Below are 16,326 nucleotides of genomic sequence, written 5' to 3' on the forward strand. Positions count from 1 at the left end.
TGACGGGCACTGAGGTGGGCACTTGACGGGATGAGCACTCGGTGTTATGCTATATGTTGGCAAATTGAACACCAATAAAAAATAAATTTATATAAAAAAGAAATGCTGCAGTACTCTGATTGCTTCAGGTTTTTTTTGTTCAATTTGGATATTAATGGCTGACATTATGGACTTTTACTGTTGCCAAACATTGTGGTAATAGCTTTCATAGGTGACCTGGGGTCTTCTTCACAACAAATCTATTATTATTAGCCCCATTTTAAGGATGCGAAAACTAGGGCTTAACGAGAGGTTAAATACATTTAAATACTTAAATACTTAAGTTTCTAGTCAGTAGGAGAACTAGGATATAACCCAGACCTCTGGGACAGCAGAGCCTTGTGTTCCCAACCACTCCTCTCTACTCCGTGAGTCAGCTACTGTGTTATGTTGGGTGAGGTCAGTAGCTATTAAAAATATATTCACATAAATGCTTTGAACCTGACTCTGGAGGAAGTGTGGTAAAGGGGACCATGCTTATCAGATGTACAAAAGTGAATTATTCTTTAACTGAGGTGATGCTTTGGTGGACATGAGTCTGGCCAAACTTCAGTGCTCTGGCTCCCTTCAGAGCTAGAAGAGGCCAGTCAGTCAGTGAAATCCTGGCCCTGCCACTTACTGTGTGACCTTGGGAAGGTCAATTATCTTCTCTGTGCCTCAGTTACTCAGTACTTACCTCACAGGTTATTTTGAAGATCAAATGAGGTAATCTTTGCATTGGACAGTGCTGACATGTAGTAAACACTCACTAAATGTTAAATATTAATATTTCCCAGTTGCTTATATATTAGGATCAAAAAATTATGGTGACTGCCCTTACCTGCTTGGAACACTGGAGAGTTCAGTTCTACCTGGAGAGACCCACATTGTCTCAGGTCCTCAGTAGCTATCTTTTGCCACTGCATAGAATCCATTTTCTCCATGTTAGCCAAACCCTGGCTTAACTCCAGGGATTCCTCACACCTCTTATAAAGAAGAATGTTCTCTTCTTTATTTATAGATCCTTTTTTATGCCATCGGCTGCTGCTGAACTTGGTCTAAGAGAAGAGGATGAGGGCAGAGAGCACCTGCTATAGGAGCTAGACCAGAAGCAAGATTTTTTAACAGCCCAGTCCCCTGTGCCTCCTTGTCACATCATTTATGCTGCTGATTGCTTTCATTTTGTTAAGAACCATTGCTCCTTTACACACCACCCTCCACCCTCTTCTAATTAAATCCATTTCTATAAGGAAGAAATTCTATTTGAATGTGACTTCTTCAAAATCAGCTATTGCACTTGAGTCTTTTTCCTTAAGGTTTATCTTTAGAACATCAGGGACCTTGTCAACACCTAGTGGCCTCTAGGAAAAATAAACATTTCATTTACTTTGACAAATAAGGCTTCTAAGGGAACAGTTACTCTTTTTCTCCCCACAACCTCATGATTTCTCCCCAACTCAAGGTCCCTCCTACTGTAAAAATGAGAAACCAGTAGTCCTCTTCATCCAGGAATTCATCGTACCAGGAGCTGAGCATCTGAAATCCAAAGAGGACATAAGTGTTACAAGGTGATGCTGTTTGCTGCATCTCTTGTGCCAGTGTTCATGTGGGAGAAAAGCAGGCTGCAGATTCTGGATTCTCTGATTCAACCACAAGACAATCTATGTGTCTCTGAATATGGCAGCTCGTGCAGTCTCCTTCTGAATCTCAGAGAATGGTAGTTGATATTTACTTAAGAAAATAATAGCAATTTACTGAAAGACAAGTACTTGACATCTTTGTACTCCCCTGTTCTTTTCTAAATAAAGTACCATCTCATTTGATTCTCAAAATGATCCTAAAAACCAAGGATATTTATTTATTTATTTATTTATTTATTTATTTATTTATTTATTTATTTATCTATCTATCTATCTATCTATCTATTTATTTATTTATTTTAAGGACCTTCTTCTTCTTTTTATTTTTTTTATTGGTGTTCAATTTACCAACCTACAGAATAACCCCCAGTGCCCATCACCCATTCACTCGCACCCTCCCACCCTCCTCCCCTTCTACCACCCCTGGTTCGTTTCCCAGAGTTAGCAGTCTTTACGTTCTGTCTCCCTTTCTGATATTTCCCACACATTTCTTCTCCCTTCCCTTATATTCCCTTTCACTATTATTTATATTCCCCAAATGAATGAGAACATATAATGTTTGTCCTTCTCCGACTGACTTACTTCACTCAGCATAATACCCTCCAGTTCCATCCATGTCGAAGCAAATGGTGGGTATTTGTCATTTCTAAGAGCTGAGTAATATTCCATTGTATACATAAACCACATCTTCTTTATCCATTCATCTGTCGATGGGCACCGAGGCTCCTTCCCCAGTTTGGCTATTGTGGCCATTGCCGCTATAAACATCGCGGTGCAGGTGTCCCTGCGTTCCATTGCATCTGTATCTTTGGGGTAAATCCCCAGCAGTGCAATTGCTGGGTCGTAGGGAAGGTCTATTTTTAACTCTTTGAGGAACCTCCACACAGTTTTCCAGAGTGGCTGCACCAGTTCACATTCCCACCAACAGTGTAAGAGGGTTCCCTTTTCTCCACATCCTCTCCAACATTTGTGGTTTCCTGCCTTGTTCATTTTCCCCATTCTCACTGGTGTGAGGTGGTATCTCATTGTGGTTTTGATTTGTATTTCCCTGATGGCAAGTGATGCGGAGCATTTTCTCATATGCGTGTTGGCCATGTCTATGTCTTCCTCTGTGAGATTTCTGTTCATGTCTTTTGCCCATTTCATGATTGGATTGTTTGTTTCTTTGGTGTTGAGTTTAATAAGTTCTTTATAGATCTTGGAAACTAGCCCTTTATCTGATAGGTCATTTGCAAATATCTTCTCCCATTCTGTAGGTTGTCTTTTAGTTTTGTTGACTGTATCCTTTGCTGTGCAAAAGCTTCTTATCTTGATGAAGTCCCAATACTTCATTTTTGCTTTTGTTTCTTTTGCCTTCGTGGATGTATCTTGCAAGAAGTTATTGTGGCCGAGTTCAAAAAGGGTGTTGCCTGTGTTCTTCTCTAGGATTTTGATGGAAAATATATCAATCAATTAATAACCAAAGTGAAGAAATACTTAGATAATAATACACTTATACTTGGTGACTTCAATCTAGCTCTTTCTATACTCGATAGGTCTTCTAAGCACATCTCCAGAGAAACGAGAGCTTTAAATGATACACTGGACCAGATGGATTTCACAGATATCTACAGAACTTTATATCCAAACTCAACTGAATACACATTCTTCTCAAGTGCACATGGAACTTTCTCCAGAATAGACCACATACTGGGTCACAAATCGGGTCTGAACCGATACCAAAAGATTGGGATCATCCCCTGCATATTCTCAGACCATAATGCCTTGAAATTAGAACTAAATCACAATACAAAATTTTGAAGGACCTCAAACACGTGGAGGTTAAGGACCATCCTGCTAAAAGATGAAAGGGTCAACCAGGAAATTAATGAAGAATTAAAAATATTCATGGAAACTAATGAGAATGAAGATACAACCGTTCAAAATCTTTGGGATGCAGCAAAAGCAGTCCTGAGGGGGAAATACATCGCAATACAAGCATCCATTGAAAAACTGGAAATAACTCAAATACAAAAGCTAACCTTACATATAAAGGAGCTAGAGAAAAAACAGCAAATAGATCCTACACCCAGGAGAAGAAGAGAGTTAATAAAGATTCGAGCAGAACTCAACGAAATCGAGACCAGAAGAACTGTGGAACAGATCAACAGAACCAGGAGTTGGTTCTTTGAAAGAATTAATAAGATAGATAAACCATTAGCCAGCCTTATTAAAAAGAAAAGAGAGAAGACTCAAATTAATAAAATCATGAATGAGAAAGGAGAGATCACTACCAACACCAAGGAAATACAAACGATTTTAAAAACATATTATGAACAGCTATACGCCAATAAATTAGGCAATCTAGAAGAAATGGACGCATTCCTGGAAAGCCATAAACTACCAAAACTGGAACAGAAAGAAATAGAAAACCTGAACAGGCCAATAACCAGGGAGGAAATTGAAGCAGTCATCAAAAACCTCCCAAGACACAAGAATCCAGGGCCAGATGGCTTCCCAGGGGAATTCTATCAAACGTTTAAAGAAGAAACCATACCTATTCTTCTAAAGCTGTTCGGAAAGATAGAAAGAGATGGAGTACTTCCAAATTCATTCTATGAGGCCAGCATCACCTTAATTCCAAAACCAGACAAAGACCCCGCCAAAAAGGAGAATTACAGACCAATATCCCTGATGAACATGGATGCAAAAATTCTCAACAAGATACTGGCCAATAGGATCCACAGTACATTAAGAAAATTATTCACCACGACTAAGTAGGATTTATCCCTGGGACACAAGGCTGGTTCAACACCCGTAAAACAATCAATGTGATTCATCATATCAGCAAGGATCTTCTTTTAAAGTGTATTCTCTTAGTATCTCACACTCCAAGACCTTACTCACTTCTGAAGAATATTTTTTTAATTTATTTTTTATTGGTGTTCAATTTACTAACATACAGAATAACCCCCAGTGCCCGTCACCCATTCACTCCCACCCCCCGCCCTCCTCTCCTTCTACCACCCCTAGTTCATTTCCCAGAGTTAGCAGTCTTTACGTTCTGTCTCCCTTTCTGATATTTCCCACACATTTCTTCTCCGTTCTCTTATATTCCCTTTCACTATTATTTATATTCCCCAAATGAATGAGAACATATAATGTTTGTCCTTCTCCGACTGACTTACTTCACTCGGCATAATACCCTCTAGTACCATCCACGTTGAAGCAAATGGTGGGTATTTGTCATTTCTAATATTTTTTTAATTGGAGTTCAATTTGCCAACATATAGCATAACACCGAGTGCTCATCCCATCAAGTGCCCCCCTCAGTGCCTGTCACCCAGTCACCCCCAACCCCCACCCACCTCCCCTTCCATCACCCCTAGTTAATTTCCCAGAGTCAGGAGTCTCTCATGTTCTGTCTCCCTCTCTGATATTTCCCACTCATTTTCTCTCCTTTCCCCTTTATTCCCTTTCACTATTTTTTATATTCCCCAAATGAATGAGAACATATAATGTTTGTCCTTCTCCGACTGGCTTACTTCACTCAGCATTAAATACCCTCCAGTTCCATCCATGTCGAACAAATGGTGGGTATTTGTCGTTTCTAATGGCTGAGTAATATTCCATTGTATACATAGACCACAGCTTCTTTATCCATTCATCTTTCGATGGACACCGAGGCTCTTTCCACAGTTTGGCTATTGTGGACACTGCTGCTAGAAACATCAGGGTGCAGGTGTTTCATTGCATCTGTATCTTTGGGGTAAATCCCCAGCAGTGCAATTGCTGGGTCGTAGGGCAGACCTATTTTTAACTCTTTGAGGAACCTCCACACAGTTTTCCAGAGGGGCTGCACCAGTTCACATTCCCACCAACAGTGCAAGATGGTTCCCCTTTCTCCACATCCTCTCCAACATTTGTGGTTTCCTGCCTTGTTCATTTTCCCCATTCTCACTGGTGTGAGGTGGTATCTCATTGTGGTTTTGATTTGTATTTCCCTGATGGCAAGTGATGCAGAGCATTTTCTCATGTGCGTGTTGGCCATGTCTATGTCTTCCTCTGTGAGATTTTTGTTCATGTCTTTTGCCCATTTCATGATTGGATTGTTTGTTTCTTTGGTGTTGAGTTTAATAAGTTCTTCATAGATCTTGGAAACTAGCCCTTTATCTGATAGGTCATTTGCAAATATCTTCTCCCATTCTGTAGGTTGTCTTTTAGTTCTGTTGACTGTTTCTTTTGCTGTGCAGAAGCTTCTTATTTTGATGAAGTCCCAATAATGCATTTTTGCTTTTGTTTCTCTTGCCTTCATGAATGTATCTTGCAAGAAATTTCTGTGGCCAAGTTCAAAAATGGTGTTGCCAGTGTTCTCCTCTAGGATTTTGATGGACTTGTCTCACATTTAGATCTTTCATCCATTTTGAGTTTATCTTTGTGTATGGTGTAAGAGAATGGTCCAGTTTCATTCTTCTGCATGTGGATGTCCAATTTTCCCAGCACCATTTATTGAAGAGACTGTCTTTTTTCCAGTGGATAATCTTTCCTGCTTTGTCGAATATTAGTTCACCATAAAGTTAGGGTCCATTTCTGGATTCTCTATTCTGTTCCATTGATCTATGTGTCTGTTTTTGTGCCAGTACCACACTGTCTTGATGACCACAGCTTTGTAGTACAACCTGAAATCTGGCATTGTGATGCCCCCAGCTATGGTTTTCTTTTTTAATATTCCCCTGGCTCTTCAGGGTCTTTTCTGATTCCACACAAATTTTAAGATGATTTGTTCCAACTCCCTGAACAAAGTCCATGGTATTTTGGTAGGGATTGCATTAAATGTGTAAATTGCCCTGGGTAGCATCGACATTTTCACAATATTAATTCTTCCAATCCATGAGCATGGAATATTTTTCTATCTCTTTGTGTCTTCCTTCTTTCAGAAGCGTTCTATAGTTTTGAGGGTATAGATCCTTTACCTCTTTGGTTAGGTTTATTCCTAGGTATCTTATGCTTTTGGGTGCAATTGTAAATGGGATTGACTCCTTAATTTCTCTTTCTTCAGTCTCATTGTTAGTGTATAGAAATGCCACTGACTTCTGGGCATTGATTTTGTATCCTGCCACACTGCCAAATTGCTGTATGAGTTCTAGCAATCTTGGGGTGGAGGCTTTTGGGTTTTCTATGTACAGTATCATGTCATCAGCGAAGAGGGAGAGTTTGACTTCTTCTTTGCCAATTTGAATGCCTTTTATCTCTTTTTGTTGACTGACTGCTGAGGCTTGGACTTCCAGTACTATGTTGAATAGCAGTGGTGAGAGTGGAGATCCCTGTCTTGTTCCTGATCTTAGGGGAAAGGCCTCCAGTGCTTCCCCATTGGGAATGATATTTGCTGTGGGCTTTTCATAGATGGCTTTTAAGATGCTGAGGAATGTTCCCTCTATCCCTACACTCTGAAGAGTTTTAATCAGGAATGGATGCTGTATTTTGTCAAATGCTTTCTCTGCATCTATTGAGAGGATCATATGGTTCTTTCATCACATTAAAAGAAACAGAAAGTAACAATAACAACAAAAAACCTAAGAGTTAGTGCTTAGCTAGGTTTATTTTTTTGTACTCTCATCTTCATTCATTTATTTGACAAATAGTTCCTAGGGCTTCCTATCTGCCAAGCACATGCAAATGGCTGAGAATACACAGATCAATATGCTATAAACCTTGTTCTCAAGGAGCTCACTTTCTAGCATGATGAGCAGCACAGGAAAGCACATGCTACCATACAAAGGTGAACAAAGTTCTCTGGGAGCAGAAACATGGGAACATTTATTTTTGTTTTGAGTCCAGGAAATCCAGAAAGAATTCATAAAGGCAAGGAAATTTAAACCAGAATTTGTATTTTGTAGGATAAGTAGGAGCTTAGTATATGGAAGTTGAGTAAAGGGCATTCCAGGCAGTAGGAAGAACTTAAGCAAAAGCACAGAGATGGGAAAGGACATGTTTGGAAATGATGAGTACTCCAGCATGGCTGAGCTGCAGCATTCTGCAAAGAGCTCAGGAGTGAGGTAGTGGCAAGGGTTGAGGCAGTGAAGGTTGGTTGGGATTTCACGAGGGACTTGAATGCTTGCTAAGTAGTCTAGGCATTATTTTACAGGGAATGAGTCAACAGCAATACTTTTTAAATAATGTAAGACTGGTTTTACAAACCACACCAGTCATGCTGCCAGAAGGTGAGTCTAAGAGTACAAGTTTTAGAAACTTCATCAGAACTGGGGAACTGGAGTGAAGTATATTCCTAAGGAAATTCAGCTCAGTGATTGAATACTAACAATATATACTGTAATACAATATGATTGACCAATGTATAATCTCTAAATACATATATAAAATATAAATAATAAATAAACATGTGTGAAAGGGGTATCCTACTAATGTTCCTTCTAGTTTAAAAGACTTATGACTCTAATAACTAGTGAATAAGTGATCTAATTGGTATCTTAACAATGCTTAATAGAACATTTTCCATTAGAATAGTCAGATTTGTAGCAAAATAATACTACTAATAATAAATATAATAAAACAATATCTTAACCTATAATTACTTTTAAAATTTGACCTATTAACCTATAATTACTTTTTAAAATTTGACCTATTTGTGATATATATGTATTTTTTCTATAATTATTTTTCATTAGAATGTATCAGAGTTTCCTTCAGAATTCAATTTGTCCATCATTTGCTAAACTCTTCTGTCCCATCCTGAAAGCAATGTAAAAGAGGCCAGACAGTAAATATTTTCCAGTGTTCATAGAACCCCTTACTCTCACCATTTTCAGTATCTTCTCTCAATCTCCCTTCTTTGGTTAGAACCCAAGGAAATTTTTAAGCTGATGTTCTGTCTTCCAGGTTCATACCCACTTCTCTCTACCTATTTCCTTTTATAGTATTGTTAATGTATCTGTAAACTTATTAAATCCAACAAATATGATCAAATATGATTTTGTCCCAATTCTCATTTTATATATGAGGACTAAAAGACCTAGGGAATTCTAAATTCAAGAATTTAGACTTTGGGTTTGTTCAAGACCACATAGCCAAACAATGACACAGCCAGAATTTTTAAAACTTGTCCTCCTACTCCATGTAGACTGTGTTTCTACATTGTTGAGCCAGAAGTCAGGAAATGAACATATCAGCGGGCATGCTATTGGCACTTTACAAAGGTTGACTGGATAATTGGAAGTTGGTTGAAGAGATGGATGAAAATCCAAGTTCTCATAGAATCTATTTGTCTCCAACAAGCAAAAAGAGTCTTGGGCAAGGCCAAAAGAGGGGCCATTGCTAACTGGGTTGATTGGTTCAACCAACATCTATTGAGTATGAATGTCTATCTGTACTATCAAGCACTGAATACCATACCCCAAGGTAGTGTTCCAGATTTGGGGGAGACAGTACTGACAAAACATGAAAATCCCGACCCTCATAAGGAGAAAGAAAATAAGCAAAATAAGTTAAACATATATACATAATATTATGTATCTGAAAAATAATATGAACATATGTATACATAACAGATGTATATGGTATGCACATATGCATATATGTACATTGTAAGGATTACACATGTATTATACACACATTCACACAGAGTGTATGTATATATGTAAGAATGGATGTTGGATCTGGATAATGATGATAAGTGCTAAGGAGAAAAATAAAATGGGGATGGGATGAAATTTTATATAAAGTGGGTAAGGAAGGCCTCACTGAGATAACTTGAGCAAACACAGCTGAAGGAGTGGGGGCACAGCTGCATGAGCATCTGCACATTACACACAGTGGGAGCACTGCTTCTGAGCTGGCAATATACCTGGCATGGCTGGAGTGATGTGTCCAGGAGAGATTATGTAGGCCTTGTCAGTTTGGGCAAGGACTTTGGATCTTACTGAAGACAGAAAGCCATCTGTTTTCAACGTCCCCAATTACTTCCTTTTACTTATTTTCAGTTAAATTACACAACTTATGCTTTCGCAAGATCACCCTGCCAGTGTGGAAATGAGCCTTCTTGTCATCTGCAAGGACAAATCCATAGGCATCATTTAGGAGGCCACTGTAGTAACCCAGATAACACTGGATGGGGCTTGGACAAGAGTGGTTGTAACAGGGAAGGGGAAGAATGCCAGATTCTGGATATATTTTTAAGGTTGAACCAACTGGATTCAACAGGATTCACAGGACTAAACATGGGTATGAGACAAAAGGACAAGCCATGGATGATATCAAGATCTTTAACCTGAGAAACTGTGATAGCTAGTCTTACCTAATACAAATACCATCAATATCTTTGCTGAAGACCAAGGTCCAGGCAGGGGGCTTTTCTGTGTGGATCTGCTAATCCAGGAAGCACAGCCCCAGTATAAGCCTCTAATTCCAAATACTTACAGAAAGAAAAGTGGGGCCTCTGGCCTTTCACTAAAGAACTATGCAAAGAAGAGCTTTGGCTGTGTACCCACTGGATTGATTTGGTCATACACTACTCAATGTGCAGCTATGGATAACTAAGATGTACTGGAAATTGTGCTAGACTTAGAACCAAGACCTCCTGGTTTCTCCACTAACCTGCTGTGTGCTTTTGGGCTAACCCACTTAACCCTCTAGGAGTCTCATTTACGTCAATTGTACAACAGAGGCAACAGAATTACTCTGCCTCTCAGAGGTTCTCAGAAGCCTAAAAGAGGTAATGGGTGGGAACATGCTTTATAAGGCAAACACATTTTATTTAATGCACTAAATAAGTTGTTTATATACACCTGCCCTTCCAGATCTACTCTCTATCCTTCTTCACCCTGCTTGTGCCTTGGAAAATTAACCTGTATAGACCTCCTTGACCTCAGGTTGGACTGATCTAATTAAAAGACCTAGTAGGAGATGGGAAAGCAGGAGGAGAGTGAGCTTGGGATTAGCTATTCCCCTTGACCCTTTTTGGCCATATCACTGAGGAATGGCTATACACTTCTTCTGACAATTAGAGTTCCTGCCAAGTGTCCCATACCATATAGCTCTTTCTCTCCTGGTTCTGAAAACTGCTTCCTCTTCTCAATTCTTCAGACCTTGGAGGGAAAAAAGTGACCCATCCTTACTGGCCCTGAGGTATTATATTATCTCCTGTGGTTTTCCCTACCCTCCTGCCCTTTCCTTTGTAAGCAGATCCTTGTGTTGGGCTTTAATCTATTACTCAATTCGATTCTTCCATTTGTTTTCTGCCAAGATCTTGACCATACAATAGTCAGGCTATGGCCCTTATCTCCTGTGAGTCTTCAGGATAGTTGCATGCTTTTATCTAATGTTTTGGGATAAGAACAAACTCCTACCAACTGGCCCATTTCCTTGATGGCTAGTCTAGGAAAGGGAGACCCTGCATTTCAATATATAATGTTTAGAACAGAATTCTTAGAACTTTCTTCAGTAGAACACTCTGAGGTTTCATAGATTTGGGAGATTCCACACAAGGGGAAATTAAGGAAGAAATAAAAAGTGGATGTTGACCACTATGCCACTTCCATTCTATTTTGGATTTTTAGCTGTTTCTTGGGAATTCGCATAGTTTTTTCCTAAGAGATCAACCAACTCTTTGATATATTATATCATTAACTTAACCAGTCTAGATGACCAGATAGGGTTTTTGGTCAGTCTTGACCTAATCTTCCAGATACTAACCCATTTCTGTGGGGCTTAGCCTACCTTGCAGATCTCTCTCTGGGCTCTGGGTATCCAGGGGTTTACTTCCCCAGAAGGCAGCATCTCCTTCAGGCCTTCAATGGTTTGTGATTTGAGTGGTAGGCATGGACCAATCTGTTCATTCAGATAGAGCTCACAAATTCGGTTGCCCAGCATGTGCCGAAAGGTGGCATTCCCAGTCTTCCTGGTACTCATCAGGACACTGAGGAAATGGTGCAGCTCCTGCCAGAGGTCCAGGAGTTGGATCTCCACTTTCAAATCCTGCTTTTTCAGGTGGTCCCGGAAGGGACTCCCTGCATAGGTATCAGCACACAAGGCCCAGTGGGTGTACCCTAAGGAAATGCTTTGCTTAATGGACTTCTTGATAGTCATCTGGGGGGAGTGATTGATGATGGGGGTGACAGTCCTCAGATGTGTAGAGAATGCTGTCTCAAAGAGGCCCTCCATATGGAGGTGGCTTTTGGATTTCTTCTTCATGCTGGACTTCCTGGCACAGAGAATATCCTTTTCCAGGGAACTGATTATTCGCTCTCTTGAAGAAGTCACTTTTGGGGAAGGCATTTGTAGGTATTTGTATATGTCCTCCTTAGAACACATCTCCTGGGGTGGAATAATGTTGGCATCTGGCTTAGTATCCATTTCCAGAGTAGAGCCATGGTCTATCAATTGCCACATCCTCCTCTTGGTCTTCCTGCTCGAGTACTGTTTCTGGGGGTGATGGCACTTCTTGATGCTCATGTTTAGAGGGAGTCCTCCGACATGAGTACAGCAAACAGTGCACAGGCGAGTCTCATATTCCTGCATCAAACCTTGGCATGATTCTTCCTTGGCCATAATCGTCCTGGCATGGATGTAAAAGTTGGGGAGCCAATAGCTCTGAAGTTTGAACAGAGACACTTTCTGCATGTGGCTCAGGATCTCCCTCCTGGTGGTTGACTGGTTGGGATGCCAGATGGAGAGGTTCAGGAGGGACTCTGGAAAGAATAGAGAGACATGAAGGATGAAAATAATGTTGGGTGTGTTTTTTTGTATTTTTCCAAATGTCATTGTGTATAGCATTTTATTTATTCTTCATGCAATCTTGGGGTGTGGACAGTATGAATATATAGTAAAGACATTTTTAGGGTTTTCTCAGGGAATAGTGACCCCTTTCTTTGATTACCTTCCTTCTTCCCCATAGAAATAAGCCAGTTTATGGGATTCCTTGAATTATTTCTTAGACAATTAGATGTTTTTGTAAAGAAGAGCAAAAGGCACAAAAAATATATATTTAAGAAGAGACATGTATCTCAGAATGAGATTTCTTAGAGTCACATCTGCCTGCATGAAAGGATTTAGACCAGATAATTTGAAAAAGTCATTACTAGCCCTGATTTTAATGTCATAAATTCTCAATTATCACTATAAATAGAGGAGTGTGACCAATCCCAAACAGCAAATCTTCTGGAACACAATTATATTTGGGTTAGGAATGTCTCCTTACTTAATAAATAAATAAATTTAGATGAATCTGATGTTCTGAGCGGAGGCTGGCAAACCTGTAAAAGGCCAGATAGTGAATATATTAGTATTTGAGAACTGTACGCAGGTGCTGCTGCATAGCCTTCTTCCTTAACCCTTTAAAAATATAAAAACATTTTTAGCTCATAGGCTACATGCATTATTTGGCTGATAAGCTGTAGTTTGTTCTAGGGAATCTCAATTTTGAAAAGGCAAACAATAGAGTCTCAGAAGATGTAGGAGCTGTTTAATTACCCTGTCCTAATTCCTCCTCCTCCTTCCAGCCAATCTTCACTGGAGAGTAATATCTCAGGAAGAAGCCCACACCAGCTTAAGGATAACTTGCCTCTTACAAACCCTCCTTGTTAAGGGTTCCCAATGGCATCCCTGGATACATAGAAAATGGAGAAGGTAGCAATCTACAAAATGAGAGACTGAGAGTTATTAGACACTGATTTGATTTCTTTGTTATATCCCTCCATGATTTCACTTCAGATATGCTTTATAATTCTTACTGATGTTCATGTTGCAGAGAGTTACTACTTTTGAGCCTTCCTGCAGATGGGTAGCCTTCAGTACAAGGAGAAGGGACAGATAGTGGTCTCTCATTTCCAGGTCCATCTCATCAATGCTCAAGATCCTCTCAGCAAGGATCCAGAAATCCACCAGCTCTTCACCTACAGATTAGAAAGGGTAAGCACAGAGCTGCAGCCCAATCTTGCCCCTTCAGTGGTTGCATCTGGGTGTAGCAGCTGATACCATACCCCGCCACCAGCCTGCTCTATTTCCTCCAACATCATCATTAGTCACTTCTTTGGGTTAAGTCATCATCTCTAGTAATGTTATAATGTAGAGTCAGATGGAAGCATGGGGAAAAAGGAAAAGGGACTTAATGGGTAAGGATCTTTTGTGACTTTTGTTGCTGTTGTGAGAAAAACTGTCACTTTAGGGAAAACTGCAAGACTCTGAGAATGGATCATGAGACATTTGAGTTTTATCCAAAAAGAACATTTGCTCTATCATGGACCAAGAGCTGCTAGAAGAATAATTGAGCCTAAAGGTGCCAAGGACTACATTCTCTGTTTCACAATTTTGCCAAGCTGAAGTCTGAATGACATAAAAGATTGTCTAGTTCTTCCCTACCTGCTTCCTGGAAATCCAGGATTTCACCCTTAAAATAGGGCTTGTCCTTAAATAAAACGTAGTGCTGCTAAACTGGAGTGTCAGCCAGTGCTGGCTGCTGACCTTCCAGCACTCAACAACCACTGGATCTACCAGAACAGAAAACAGTGGATCCCAAGATTTGTGCTATAGGGATTTGTTTATTTACTTGTTCCTTGTCTGTCTCCCCACATCGTGGTAGCTTTATTTTTTTTAATATTTTATTTATTTATTCATGAGAGACACAGAGAGAGGCAGAGACATAGGCAGAGGGAGAAACAGACTCCTTGCAGGAGCTTGATGCAGGACTTGATCCTAGGATTCTGGGATCAGGTTCTGAGCCAAAGGTAGATGCTCAACCACTGAGCCAACCAGGTGTGCCTGTAGTAGCTTTATTAAGTGGGGATTTATGGCTCTTGTTCATAGTGGCTGCCATACAGTAGTGTTCAACAAACACTGTTAAATTAATGGATGGATGGATGGATAAAAAAAGAAAGGGACTCTGATTACTTTTGCCCTAACCTATACTGTGGGCCTGTTTTCAAAGACCTTAACCCAAACAACAATATAAAACATTTTATTTCCCATGCACATACATTATTGTCAATAAGTGCTCCTGGAAGCTGCTAACAACTTTCAAAGTTTCCAGAAACAACTCCAAGAACCTACCTGTACTGCTGTTGAGGTAGGTACAGAAGCGCCACATCCCCCTGACTCCACCAATGCACTTCTGGAGTAGCCACTGGTCTGCTTTTCTCCATCTCATCATCTTGGCTGCCATGAAAAGTCCATGATGAGAGAGAAGAGAGAGAGAGAATGAGCTCTTCCCCCAGTACCTCTCTCAGCCTTGCAGACAGCTAGACCTCCATTCAGTCAGAGTGAGGAAAAATGGTGGCCAGTTCGATGAGTTGGGTTATCTACTTTTAAAGGTAGGAAACAGACCCAGTAGTGACATGCATAAAATGAGGGACCCACAAACACAGTACAATCCACAAATTAAAAACACCATCCAGGGCAAATGGTGGGTATTTGTCATTTCTAACGGCTGAGTAATAACTGGATGGTATTATGCTGAGTGAAATAAGTCAATTGGAGAAGGACAAACATTATATGGTCTCATTCATTTGGGGAATACAAAAAATAGTAAAAGGGAATAAAGGAGAAAGGAGAAAAAATGAGTGGGAAATATCATAAAGGGAGACAGAACATGAAAGACTGCTAACTCTGGGAAATGAACTAGAGGTGGTGGAAGGGGAGGTGGGCAGGGGGGTGGGGGTGGCTGGGTGGCAAGCCCTGAGGTGGGCACTTGACTGGATGAGCACTGGGTGTCATTCTATATGTTGACAAATTGAACACCAATAAAAAATAAATTTATTAAAAAAAGAAAAAATAAAGACGAATGAATACAAAAGATGTGGTCTATGTATACAATGGAATATTACTCAGCCATTAGAAACGACAAATACCTACCATTTGCTTCAATGTAGATGGAACTGGAAGGTATTATGGTGAGTGAAATAAGTCAATCAGAGAAGGACAAACATATGGTCTCATTCATTTGGAGAATATAAAAAATAGTGAAAGGGAATAAAGGGGAAAGGAGAAAAAAATGAGTGGGAAATATCAGAGAGGGAGACAGAACATGAGAGATCCTAACTCTGGGAAACTAAAAAGGGGTGGTGGAAAGGGAGGTGGGCGGGGGGTGGGGGTGACTGGGTGATGGGCACTGAGGGGGGCATTTGATGGGATGAGCACTGGGTGTTATGCTATATGTTGGCAAATTGAACTCCAGTAAAAAAAAAAAAAAGAATATGAAAAATAAATAAATAAATAAAAATAAAAACACCCTCCGACCAAGACCTCTTGCCTCCTATAATCCCCACCTGACAGTGATTTTACCAATCAAATATACATTTGTTACATTTTACCTGATGGTATCTACTGAATCTTGACTTTCCCCAGGGTAGACCATAGTTTCCTTTGGCTAGTTGAGCTGAGAGTCAAATGATCAATTCAGCCTTTGATGGAAATGTTATTAATTCATTCTTTCAACAAATATTTATTACATGTCTACTACTTAGTGCCATTCTAGGTTTTTGGAATACATGAGCAAACAGAAAATCCCTGCCCTCAAGGAGCTCACATTCTTGTAAAGGAGACAGATAATAAACAATAAGCACAATAAATACATTATCTAGTAAGGTTGAACATTGTAAGTACAAAATGAAAAAATAAGAGAGGGTAAAGGGAGTTGGGACATTAGGGTCATCAGGGTAACCTCCACCTTGAAGGTGATATT

At 39.9% G+C, this 16,326-nt stretch overlaps 1 protein-coding gene across 17 annotated transcripts in view; it reads right to left on the reverse strand.

The window, feature by feature from the left end:
• RGSL1 (regulator of G protein signaling like 1) overlaps positions 1 to 16,326 on the reverse strand; it is a 164,869-nt gene that overhangs the window by 76,138 nt on the left and 72,405 nt on the right. For 15 of the 17 annotated variants that reach the window (XM_077902022.1, XM_077902023.1, XM_077902035.1 and 12 more), the window contains 5 exons: positions 14,697 to 14,801; positions 13,382 to 13,543; positions 11,370 to 12,340; positions 1,492 to 1,554; positions 860 to 1,076 (listed from right to left, as the gene is read on the reverse strand). In XM_077902022.1, the coding sequence (XP_077758148.1) occupies positions 860 to 1,076; positions 1,492 to 1,554; positions 11,370 to 12,340; positions 13,382 to 13,543; positions 14,697 to 14,801 (1,518 nt within the window). The remainder of the gene's footprint in view (positions 1 to 859; positions 1,077 to 1,491; positions 1,555 to 11,369; positions 12,341 to 13,381; positions 13,544 to 14,696; positions 14,802 to 16,326) is intronic. The other 2 variants (XM_077902038.1, XM_077902029.1) reach the window with 1 other exon arrangement.

Source organism: Canis aureus, chromosome 6, assembly GCF_053574225.1.
Source record: "Canis aureus isolate CA01 chromosome 6, VMU_Caureus_v.1.0, whole genome shotgun sequence".
Taxonomy (NCBI): domain Eukaryota; kingdom Metazoa; phylum Chordata; class Mammalia; order Carnivora; family Canidae; genus Canis; species Canis aureus.